We start from the raw sequence: 13,521 nt of genomic DNA, 5'->3' as shown, positions 1-13,521 counted from the left end.
GCTGAGCTATTTTAATTTAGAACTAAGAAAAGAGGTTGATACCCAAGTGCACATAAGATTGCTCAGATTAAGGTTTATATTCACTCTTCATGCTAAAATCCTTGTATGAAACTATCCCATGATAAAAAATAAGAAAAATATTTAGGAGGCTATAAAAATGATGAAAATGGGCTATAAAGACAGTATTTATAGAATACTTCAAATGAACATTTCTAAATTTAGTAGTCAAACCCTTGAAAACAATTTTTTTTCACAAACTAATATTAATCATGTGAATCAAGCTAAACCGATAAAATATATACATATAAATTTTATTTTTATATTTAGGACTGTGGCCAATTTAAAGTCGTGAGTTAGCAAGTAAACTTAAAAATTAAATAATCATTGGTTATGGAGCATTGAGTAAAATCAAATTAAAAGAGTAATGTATAAGAATTCTGAGATTCAGTGTATAGCACTAATTCAGCCTAAGTTGGCATGTTTTAGCCAAACAAGTTCAATCACTGGTGTAATATATACATACTATTTTATATGCATTGTATATTTTCATTGAACATGCTCGCTTAATATGTGAATCTAAGTTAGTTTATTTCTGCTATAAACATTTACTTCATAGACCTATCATTAACTCCTAGTTTTAGCTGCAATTCTTTTCTCTTGGGCACACATTTCATTAGTAAATACTCGACTGTCCTTTGATGAATTTACATTTGTAAATAGCCTTCGAATATCATTTATGAACTTTATCACCTTTTTTCAGTCCTCTCTTTTACTCATCAATTAATTTACTGAAGTGTTTACGTTCAGCAGTTGTGCAATCCTTGGAATCTGACTAAATACTCTGTTCTCGGGATGACTTCTTCTTCACCAGGAAATCAGAGATGAAGGTAGAAAAATCTTGTTATCTAAGGAAAACCACTGTAAATGGCCAATTTGTGCCTTGACTAAGCCTCCCCGTTTAAATACTAACACAATCACAAGGTGCAGTAGATGGAATCATACTCTCAATGCTTGACACTATTTTTGAAATTTTATCTTCTCACCATTAGTCTGTCACATGACACAAAAAGTAACATTTTGAGTGCTCAATATGTAGTATATAAACTCACTGACTGACAAATCATGCTGATAGTTTAGCAAATGTGCTAGTTGCTGATTAAAATTTTCATTACCATGCAGGTCATATGTAATTTCTAACTCGGAGATATTTCTTCTAAGTCATCAACATACATTAAAGCAAAATTTAGCCTTGTTTTTTGAAGCTTTCCTTCATGGTAGGTAATTACTCATTTTTGAGATCAGAGGCAAGATCATGCACCAGCAAAAACCAATAATATTTGTATATTTCTCATTCCTGCACTGTAGTAAAGCATCATAGTTGTAATTGGCTTTCTGCACTATGTATATACTGGGATATATAATAGGGAAGAATTAATTATAGCACATCGTTTGTAAGAATATTTGTACCATGCTGAAATACCAATTATACATACTTTTCATGTGTGTTACCAAAGATTAAAAGTTTGTTATATTCAATGGCACATGAGATGCATCAAACTTGTTGACCTAAACTATCTGCTGCCTTTAAATAAGTATAGTTCATATACTCCAACGATAACTTTGAACTGATGAACTTCAACTTCATATCCAAAACCTACCTTAACTGTTAGAAAACTTAATGAATAGAAATCTTAGAAATAGAGTGCTCTTTGGCAATGCACAACATAATATATTTATATAAATAAATATAAATAAATAAATAAATAAATAAATAAATATATATATATATATATATATATATATATATATATATATATATATATATATATATATATATATATATATATACACACACATACACACACATACATAGATTCAAACATGAAACCCACTATATGGCAAACATGTATTCATCCACATGGAAATAGAGACAAGGAAAAGGGATAGGAACATACATAAAGGACAAACGCAAGAAGTATATGATTATATGAAATTGTGTGAAAGTCTCACGTTTGTGAATAGTAATTTATATCAGGTTAGCACTAGCAAACGAATACACAGAAACACAAAAAAAGAGAAGAAACTCGCACGTTTTCAAATGTTCGGTGATAGAGCCACCATTCTCAAGGAATAGAAGGAAGGAACTGAGGAAAAGGTTATAACAGAAGGGGTTGGAGGTATTAGATGGAAGAGGAAGGTAGGGAAAGTTTTGTGAGGGGAAGAGTTGGGAGGGGGATTTTTAGAAGTGTGGAAATAATATGGAAGGTGTTGGGAACGGAAGGGGGGATGAAAATATTTGAAGATTGGGTTAATTATTGTCTAATATTAATAACAAATAAAAAACCTGGGTAATTTTAGGAATCCAGGAGCCAGATAAATGCCTGCTTTATTGTTTTGAGTTTCAGTGGAGGGTCAACGGGTGAGAGGAATGCTAAAATTGATACACTATAGCATTTATCAAAGGGAATACTGTGTTTGGAGGCATATTTGGGGATTGGGAGAATCCCAATCAAAGAAGAATTCTTTCTTGGGGCCCGGTGATTATTTATTCTAATATTGAGGGGTGTGGTACACTGTCCAATATAAGAGGCAATAGTTTGCGCTTCAGAAGGTAAACTACATTGCTGGAGGCACATGAGGAGTATGGAATTGATGGGAGAGAGTTAAAAAGTGGCTGGGAGAGGGATGGGATTTGGGTTTTGAGCATAGGACATGCTTTGCATCTAGGTTTATTGCAGGACATGGTTTGGGATGGGGCAAGGATTTAAGGAGTGGGTTGGTTGATTTTAGGAGATCTAATAAGTTTGCGGGGCATTTGAAAGTGACAGAGGGACAATTGGGAAAAAGGTTGGTGGTGGAATTATTTTGTTTTTGAGGATTGGGTAGAAGTCTCTTAGGATTGATCTCAGAGATTCCAGTCTCTGAAAACTCCAGTTAAGTCCAGTCAACTATTTCCAGTGTTTTTAAGTTTTTTCTCTCAAATTTATGATTGGAAGAGGAAAATGAAATCCAAAACTGGCTGACAGTAGTGTTGAAATTTAATTTATTTTGTAAAGTTGGAATATTCCTTCATTTCAGTTCATATAAGTTAGTTTGCAGTGACAGATTTTTTATGGATTGAGTTGGACTACTTTGTTTTTTCCCACACCGTTCTCACTTCACATTAATTTCTGCCAAAATAATTTTACTTGCTGGAAACATTATGGGAATATGTTGGTATTGTAGATGGTTCTTCATCATAGAAGACTTACCTTTTCCAAGTGAGTAGAGTGGAATGAGAAATTTCTTTGAAATGCGTGAAAAGTATTTGAGAAAGGGGAAGTCATTGAACCATTTTGGGTATCTGATGCCACCATTAAGCTAACAGTGCTGTATTCATCTGAGGTGCAATTAACTAGTTGTTTCACTTGAGGATGAATTCTGTATCCATCCTTATGAATGAAGGAATTTTTTTTTAAAGACTTAGATATGTGCATTTTGCACTCTTGTGGATCATGCTCCTAAAGGAAATAGTTTTTTCTCTGATTTTCAAGCATTTTCTCAAAAACTCCTCACTGCAATTAAAGTGTGTAAAGATAGTTGAGAAGTCCACTTAATATGTACACTTAGCAATTTTCTATTGCTTGCAATTAATTGGTTGATCATTGCTTTGGCTCCATGGAATTGCATTATTGCCATGCATTTGCGATTAGGATATATATGAGGTATGCACTGAAATAATTTATGAATAAGTTCCCATATGAGTAGCACCACCTTTTTATCTGTTTGAACTTCTATTAATATGATGTAAGTCGCCCTATTGAAAACCATGATGTCTTAATAAAACCTGTATTTTTCAAGTGCTGGACGATCCTGATAGTTTTTCAAGCCATTAAGCTTTTTCAGCATTTTTATCTCTGATGACATTGCATTGCATGAAGGGTTTCATAGCTTCTGGAGATTTCTACGCAAAGCCAATGTTGGACCTCAGCTGAAATACTGTAAAAATTTAAAATTTCTCATCAAATCCACTTGCTTTGCTGGGTATTGTATGAACTCTTTTTTTGTGACATGTGCTTTGTGAACATTAAACTTTGTTTCAGCAAGTTGCATATTGTTGTAATGTCCTGAGGTAATACATATTTAGATGCTGTTCTATTTAATGAAACTCTAATTTTTTCATGGATAGAAGTTAACAAAATTAAGGGAATAATTTTGGTTTACAGGATTTTTCTATGATATAGTGACTCCTTAAGTGTCTGCACTTGTGCTTGCTAATTTATTTCAAAGTTGTTAGCATAGGGCAATCTGCTGTGGTTGCCTTAGCTTCTTTCATTGAAGAAGGACTAATCTGGGAGCCATTCTACCTCTCCTCCTCCCTTATTTTGCTGCAACTTCCAATCCATCTCCCAGTGCTACCTCTTCTCAAATGTATTATATGTAGCCTTTCAAAATTTCATATTCCAGATTAGGTATTTCATATTCAGGACATTGAAGTGAGGTCAATGATAGGTATCTCTATAATAAGGCATCATGAGTGCAGTAAGTGTTTCTATCTGAGAAGTTTCCGTGAAGGCAGTCTTTATCTCCAACAGAAAAGCTTTTAGTGAAGGGCAGATTTATTTTATGGGAAATCAAATTTATCTCTCATATTATGTAAAAACTAATGCTTTTGTCTCGCATGATTCACTCCTTCCTAGTTTCCAATGTAAATAGATCCAAGCACTAATTGTTTTCAATAAGCCAGTTTTTCTATGGTAATAATTTACTTAAAACACAATGAGGGAGCCAGTTGATAACTACAATACATGCAGGATAGTATTTTAGACTTCAATAAACAATTCATTTTTTGGCTTATCTTTTGGCTTATCATTTGTACTTTGTTTTGAAAGATAAAATGTTTACAGCTGTTGGCGTTTTTCATTTATTCAACACTACTACCCCTGAGAGCTCAATTCGATCAATATTAAATTGTTTTTGTTGCCTCTTCAACCCTTTATCAATGGCAGCCTCATTGTTTACTCACTGCTCTGTGCAGAAGAAAGAAAGACAGACCATGTCCATATCTTTTGCTGGTATAGATAAATCCCCTGAGTGCCATCTCTTTTCTTGAGTCCCAAAGTGAAGTTATAAGACTCACTAGTATGGCTTTAAAGTCTGGAAGTTAAAAAAATTAACATTTATAAAAAACTCCTAACATTTATTTTGCTTGCAATTTGGTCGACTTTATGCCAAATTGCATATAAGTCCATTGATATCTACCCACATGATATTTATTTATTGAAATGAGCAAACAGTTGGAAAGAGAAGCCACAGCTCAGCTATAGTGGGAGGCAAACCCTAATGAACCAGTTAAGGGGAGGGGGGAAGGCAATATAGTGTACCATCTATTGATATAAAGAAAGAGTTTGAGACTTACAGATATTAAGGGGCTCTGAGCCATTTGGGCATTGTACAGTCAAACATACAGTAAAATTTCCCCTCTATTTGTCTGTGCATATCTACAAGATTGTTTCCTGCAGCTTAAGGGTAAATTTTAAAATTTATATTTAGCCATTTTTTAAATGAAAAATGGGCTATTTATATAATTTTGAATAATAATAATAGCTGAAATCAAAGCCTTACTTGATGCTTTAGACCCAGCCTTAAAAAATGGAACACCTTGACATAATTAAAGCTTTAAATAAGGTACAATAATACACTTTACTCTGTGTCCCTAAACTATTTCATGATTTGAGAAAATAAACAGGTATCTGGAAGGAATAAGTCACATTTTGATGTAATGCCATTTACTCTGTAGCTATGACAAATATGCTCCTTGTAGGAAAAGGAGGAATATACCTTTTTTCTGAGGAGACACAGTGCAGGTCCATAATTTTATGGTCTCAGATTTCTTCGGAGGAATTTGAAGGATGCTGTCATCCTATCCATTGCAGTTATTCCTGGGCCCCTGCTATTTCCTTGATGTCTTCAATTGTTTAGATTTCACTGGCCAATGAAGTGAATTTTTGTCAGGTTTGTGTGGGTCTCAGATCCATCTTGTGTTTGGTCAATCTCTTATTATTGCTTTCTCGCCGAGAAAGGGACCTATATGCCACAATTTGCAGCACCTTCATTGAGGGCCTCTACTTTAAATTTAAACCCAAGCAGACCTATAAAATGTATATTGCATGTCACCTTGATATATTTATTTCCTTATTGCTCAGCTCATTCTGGAGGGCCACGCAGTGCTTAACAAAAAGAAAAATTTTAATTTTTATTCCCTGATATTCTTTTCAAGATTGAGCTCTAAAGCTGTGCCACAATTTCTCTGAAAGGGTAATCTGTCAATGACAAAAGGCATGTTGTATTAGAGTACAAGGCCATTGGATCAACATAAAAACATCCTCTCATCAAAATATCCCAAGGTCTAATTAATTTCCTTTTTTAATTAGTTTGTGTTTATTTTTGGCGTTTATGTAATAATTTACATTTTATTCATAAAAAAGGAATAATTTTTCCTGTCCCACATGGCCATTAAATTTATTGGTGCAACATTTTTTACTATTTTATGTATATCATCATGAAGAACAAGATTAAAATATTCAATTGAGGGATATGACAGTTATGAGGGAAAGTGGAAATTGCAAAGGTGGAACTATTACTTTTGAGACATCATGGTCTTTCACTCATATAAACCTGAAAGCATGCGTGCAAGGTTACTGGATGAAGTAATGGGAGGGCTAGAGGAGAGATTTTATTTTAATGGGATAAGAGGACAATTTTATTAAGAATAATTCAGCTAAAATTCAACAATATCCCTTACCCTGGAATAGTATGTACCTCTGTGTGCATTCAAATGTACATAAATGTACTTTTAATGTGCAATCAAAACATCCACAAAGAGCAACCACAAAAAATGATTAATATGAGACAAAAGATTGATTGTTGAATTTTTTAATATTGCACAATGGAGCTGAGGACAAAAGGAGAGCTGCAGATAATGTAAGCTATACTACCTTGATCAAAAAGTTCCCGGAATAACCACCGTGTGCCGCTCCCATCGTTCCGATTTGAGTTCTGTTTTTTTTGTTAAATTGGTACATCTGTTGTTCATATTCCCTTTAAATCTTAGTGTCATAACTTGACATTTGCAAAAGTTACGTAGCCAAGAGTACATCTATCTCTGTGTGTGTTGGCGATTTTTTACAATTGCAGAAATGGATTTAAATTTGCAACAACGAACTTGTATTAAATTTTGCGTAAAAAACGGATTTAGTGGCGCACGGACGTTGGAAATGTTGAAAAAGTGTTTCGGCAACGATTCTCTAAAAAAAACGGTCGTTTACCAGTGGCACGAGCGGTTCAGAAGTGGTCGTGAGTCAATCGAAGATGATGAACGCAGTGGCAGACCATCGACATCGAAAGTCGGTGAAAAAATTGATAAAGTAAAAGAAATGTTGGTCAATAACCGCAAATTAACCATCGGAGAAATAGCGGAGGACTTGAACATTGCCTATGGATCCGCCCAAGACATTGTGGTTAATGATTTGGGTTTCCGTCGTGTAGCAGCAAAGTTGGTGCCGAAAGACCTCAATTTCATGCAAAAAAGAGACCGTGTTGACGTCGCAAAAGACATGATTTGCGAGGCTGAATCCGATCCCACATTCATCAAAAGGATCATTACTGGAGACGAGACGTGGGTTTATGAGTACGACACGCAATCCAGACATCAGGCAAGTGAATGGCGTTCACCAAATGAGCCGAGACCAAAAAAACCACGTCGTTTTCAGTCAAAAAAGAAGGCAATGCTGACGGTTTTCATGGATTACAACGGTGTAGTGCATCATGAATTTTTGCCAGAAGGCCAGACAGTAAACAAAGAGTATTATTTGGGCGTTATGAGACGTTTGCGTGAAGCAATTCGCCGAAAGAGACCAGAAATGTGGGCAGAAAACTCGTGGATTTTGCACCATGATAACGCACCGTCGCACAGTGCTATCATTATTCGTAATTTTTTGACGAAAAATGCAACAAATACCATCCAACAGCCACCGAATTCACCTGATTTGGCTCCCTGTGACTTCTTTCTGTTCAATCGAGTTAAAAAACCATTACGGGGAACGCGTTTTAGCAGCCGAGAGGAAGTAATGGAAAAATCGCAGGAAGCACTGATGGACATACCGAAAACCGAATACAAAAAATGTTTCGAGGATTGGATCAAGCGCTGGCATAAGTGTGTTGCAGTCGATGGGGATTACTTTGAAGGGGACAATATAGATTTAGATGAATAAACTTGTATTTTTAATTTTCTGAATAAATTCCGGGAAATTTTTGATCAAGGTAGTATTTAAATCTGTAATCTACTTCATGGATGAAGGGCATATTAATCGGCAGTGGGATGTAGAAGACTGTAATAGTGGCGAGAATGTTAGGCAAATGAGGAAAGGGCAGGAACAGGAGAGGACTGTTGGATGGGATGAAGGAAGGAAGGAAATACTGAGAGATGAAGAGGGACCTGATGTAGAGTAGGTTGCTGGAATGTGTTTTATTAGGAGTTGCTAAATATTTATTTGGTAGTTGTGTCCATCGAAAAACCTACCTTAATGGGTAGATTACCTTATAATAATCTACTTTCTACCAACCAAAGTGAGCAGAGGATCTTCTAGTGTTATAAAGCTTCACCGTGTACTAAATAATGCATAAAGATATACTTAAGACTGAAATATACGATAATATTAACAACTATGAAAGCTTTTTAAGCTAAAAGTCAATCTGATTTTATGGATTAACCAAGGAGAAATTACCTCCGCTTATTCTGAAGCTATTCTTTATGAGCTCCATTATGCTCTCAGTTGTGTTATAATTGTGAAGGAATATTTAACGCTATTTTTGTAGCGATAATTGTAAATTTTGTTCATTTGAGTGTGGCATTCCACTTCATCTCCATTCCATTCCACTCAACTTCATTCACTTCTCAGTGTCTCTTTAGGGACATCTCCTTTGGTTCCTTGGCATTCAGTGAAGTGATGATCATATTTGCTGCAATTCTATCATAAACAATACAGTTCTTCCTAGGCTGATAGACGAAGATGTGTGCAATTTGACAACATCGGTCATCTCTTTTTATAGTTATGTAAAACCTAGATCGATAGGTACGGTAAAATTTGCCGTGGAGAACTCCTTTCCGTCCTACTCTTCCCTTAGGATGACAGGCATGGCTCACAATTACCCTTCGATCAATCAGCAATCGAATAGGGCCGCATCGACGAGGCGTTAATAGTTCCACCCTAACCCTCTTCCCTCCCTCCACATGACTTTTCCCTCCATCTCCCGCCCCCGGATGATACCTTGATCCCCACGTGAGTCCCCTCCATCGCTCGGCCCTCTCAACTGCGATTCGTTACCACAGGGACGGGCGAAGGGGGATCCAGGGCCGGTTCCCGGAAGTCGTCCGAGGTGTCGGGCTGTTCGTCGGGCGGCCGCGGCTCCTGCTCTTCCGTCGGCGACCTCTCCGAGCTCATCTCCGCAGCGGCCGCGGCGTGGCTCGGCATGCCCACCGTGGCCGCCACCACGGTGCCCCTGGCCGCTGCCGCGTCACCCAAGCACGCGGGCGCGGCCACGCCGGCCCCGCCCCCCTCCACGCCCACCTCGCTCTTGCTGGGCACACAGCGCCTGGTCGAGGCCACAACGGCCACCACGCCGCTGGGTATCCTGCCGCTCGTCCCCGAGAGCGGTCTCGGTGGTGGAGGGGCTGCGGACGACCCCCGGGGGTCATCGGAGGAGGACGAAGACGAGGGGCTCTCATCCGGCGCCGCCTTTGCGTCGCCCCCCCCGGTGGAGTTGCCCCATGGGGGCGTGTCGTCGCATCACAGGCACCGGTTGCACCACCGGCGCCTACTCCGGCACCAGCGCCTTCATCACTCACCCTCGCATCAGCAGCGACACCAGCAGGAGGTTGGGGGGGAGTCGGAGGGAGGGATGGAGGGTCGGAGGGCGGAGCCGCCTATCCCGACGTCACCCCCACTCGAGCTGCTCAGCGCTTACCCCGGCGAGTGTGGGGTGGGGGGCGGGGGCGTGAGGATTCTGGTGAGCGAGCCGTCTCCGGACAGTCCGGACGAGGATGAGGAGGGAGGCGGGGAGGACGAAGTGCTGATGAGTGGCGGGGAGTACTCGCAGGCACCGCCGGTAGGCGGAGGGGGCTGGGCCCGGGGCAGGGGACGCCACGGGTTGGTGAGGGTGGAGGTGCACCGAAGCAGTGAGGATGCGAGTGGGGAGGAGGAGGGGAGCAGTGGGGAGGAGGAGGAGGAGGAGGATGAGCATTACCCCATGCACAGGTGCGAGGGGAGGCGGAACAGCAACGGGCCTTGCTCCGACAAGGTTAGCTGATTGATGAGGCTCCAAGGGGACCCACACCTACTCCACTGAAATATTTCGGGTGGTTAAATTATAAAAAAATGCATTTCTCACTCCTTGGAGTAGAAAAGGCACCTGCTTTTTTTCATAGATAGTATGGTGATTCTAAAAGGCCTCTCATCTCAGTGACCCACACAAAAAGTGGGTCGAGGAAAAGTAATAAATTTAAGCTACTGTTACAATTAAAATTTAGAAATAATTTTGATGCCATGAGCATGGGACAAAATACTCATTTTCGTAAACAGAGATAAGAATACCCTGCATTTCTTGAAAGGTATCTATTTACAATCATGTGCATTTCATCATTAAACTGTGAATCCTATGTCTTAAAAGGGACAACATAATAAGGGCCTATAGCATGAGAATTTTTTTAAATTATACTTAGGTGAGAAATTTTGAAGTTGTAATTCTGTTTCAAATGATGATATTTTGATTCCTGTGAGAACAGGTAAAGATAATACTTAAAATAACAAGATATAGATTTCAATGGCATTAAGAGATATAGTACTGCCCTCAATGCACATGGATGCCTCACTATTGGTATCTATTGCCTTTTGGTGCTATATCCAATCAGATTTACCAAGGACGAATAAAGTGGAAATTTTTATTGCTAACTGTGATGCCTTGTCAATTATTAAAAGAAGAAAAATTTTCTGGGAACAGATTACATGTAATGGCAAAAATGAAAAAAAAGAAAATATTGACAACAAACAAAATTTGATGTGCAAATAATGTATCAAGCCATCATATTTTGTAGGAAAACATACAAGGCCTAACATTTGAGGGTGATCGTGAGGTTTAATTAGGTGCTTTTGGCTGGGAAAGTTTAAAATGAAGGTACATTACATATAGGTTTAGAAACTTAAGGATCATTTTGTTTGAAAACATATATATATTCATAAAGTACACTAATTCCTAGCATCGGTACAAAATATGTATTATGCTATGACCAATGTCTCTTCCATTGATTTGGTAATTACAATTTCATGAATCCTACCATTTTGGTTATCTATTAATGTAATGCATTCATTTTTTCTTTGAGCATTAAAATAATGATTTTCACTACCTACCTATTAGGGTTAAAAGTAAATGATAAATTGACTTTATCTCATCAACTCAGGTTGAAAACTCAATCATTGAAAACAATCATAATGGATAGGCATAGATCATATTAAATATCTGCTATGAAATAACTATTATATAAAATTATAAACTTCACCTTAGCCATGAGAACAATCATTGTTGAGATGCATTCACTTTTTTATTACTACTTCATGTAGACATATTAAATGTCTGTGAGGATAACATATGGTAATATGCATATTCATTTGCATTGAAAAACAATCCAGCAATAAGATTACACATCTGAATCGGCCTTTGATATTGTTACATTGTAAATGTTATGTATTTTAAAATGATTCTTTCCAGGACTTGTTGACTACCCAATATCTGTTAGAGCCATTGAATATTAGTTCAAATTGTTATAATATAATTGGCATTTCAGCCAAAAATGTTATAAATACTTACCTACTCTTTATGTACAATCAAAGGAAGATTTATTGACCAGTTAGGGTAAGCGTTCAGAAATTGCCAAATTCTTTTTGAAGGACAAATGCTGTATAGAGTACAACTCAAAAATAATATGCCAATTTCATTTTTAACAATTAGTCATTCTGATTAGGTAAGCTCAACAATTCTATTTTGGATTAATACTATTTATTTTTAAACTAACCCATAGTAAAAATTATTATATTTGTTTGTTCCATGGCTAGTGACTTATTGCTTGGCAATTACAAATTTTCCAACTATGCAACCTCAAAGCTGTTATGTATAAATTTTATGTTAACAATGTACCTTTCTGTCATAGCATTCATTGACCTTTCTTTGATATCATGACAGAGAAAATTGTGATACATTACTCATATAGGTATTATTGATAGAATAATGGTGGGTTATTTAAAATTAGGTGATGGATTGTTTGTGTAAATATGATGAGGCGTATTATGTCCTCTCTTTTTATAAATATATATATATATATATATATATACATATAAATATATACCTATATATTTCCCCACTCTCTCACTATCTCTCTCTTTCCTGCTTAAACAGCCATCTTATCCACAGGTGTCTGTAGTGATGATGAAATATTTTTACTGAATCCTGTCATACACCCCATAAAATCTATTTAATATTTATTGATTTTGAAAGGCTCACTATCATGTGGGATATATTAGTTATTAAAAATTTATCATTTGTATAAGAGAGTGTATATGATTATTGACTATTACATTTGTTATAGAATGATCTGTGTGGTCATTTGGGCTGGGGTTTCCTCTACGTGTGAATAAAATTGGCGATCCCACTCCTCTGATTCCACATGCAACTTGATTTACATATGCATGTCTAGGGTAATTGTGCAGAATAGCTGTATTCAAATTCTATCTCTGCATCACAATTCCAGTCAGCACCTTGATGTGGATTTTATAAGATTTACATTCACCACTGTAGGTGCATAAAAGGATCAATGTCATCAGATTTATTTCCAAAAATATTGAATGGCACCGTACAGTCAAGCATAAAGATGCCATTTTTCATTATATATTACTTTGATCTAACCCACAGAGCACAAAATATTTGCAAAATATCTACAAAATCTCTAAAATGTCTTCTAATTATATCTTTAAAAGATCTATTAATGAATTGTAGATATATTCTAGACATTTAGTAGATATCTGAATGTCCACTTTGCCTACATCTACTAAATGTCTTCACAAGATATTTTTTGGACACTGGGTAATATCTTCATTGGTATTTTCAAGAAATATTGCAATAAAGAACAACCATTACTCGACATGGAATTTTATTTTTCATGCATGCTGTAGTATTACATTTTAGGGAATCTTATTTTACCATTTCTCTGCCAAACTTAAATCATCCCTAAAATTTAGTGGTCAGATGCCCTAGGGTATAGTGGCATGACATCTGTAAAAATGAGAAATAAAGCTTTTGTTACTAAAAATTTGATTAACAAGGAAATGATTTTAACTTGGAGCATGAAGAAGATTTAGGTCTGAATTAAGTGTTTATATTCTGTCTATTGTATCTTTGCCTGTGACAATATCACAGCATGATTAAGAACCGCTA

General features: G+C 36.9%; 1 protein-coding gene across 1 annotated transcript in view; it reads left to right on the top strand.

Moving 5' to 3' along the window:
• LOC139694182 (sodium channel protein 60E-like) overlaps positions 1-13,521 on the top strand; it is a 283,656-nt gene that overhangs the window by 231,298 nt on the left and 38,837 nt on the right. Inside the window, exon 33 of the mRNA XM_071592651.1 lies at positions 9,371-10,228. Within this exon, the coding sequence (XP_071448752.1) occupies positions 9,371-10,228 (858 nt within the window). The remainder of the gene's footprint in view (positions 1-9,370; positions 10,229-13,521) is intronic.

Source organism: Hetaerina americana, unplaced genomic scaffold (assembly GCF_022747635.1).
Source record: "Hetaerina americana unplaced genomic scaffold, ioHetAmer1.1.p SCAF_1, whole genome shotgun sequence".
NCBI lineage: Eukaryota > Metazoa > Arthropoda > Insecta > Odonata > Calopterygidae > Hetaerina > Hetaerina americana.
The sequence above is the reverse complement of the archived record's forward strand: the minus strand, read 5'-3'. Positions and strand labels throughout refer to the sequence as shown.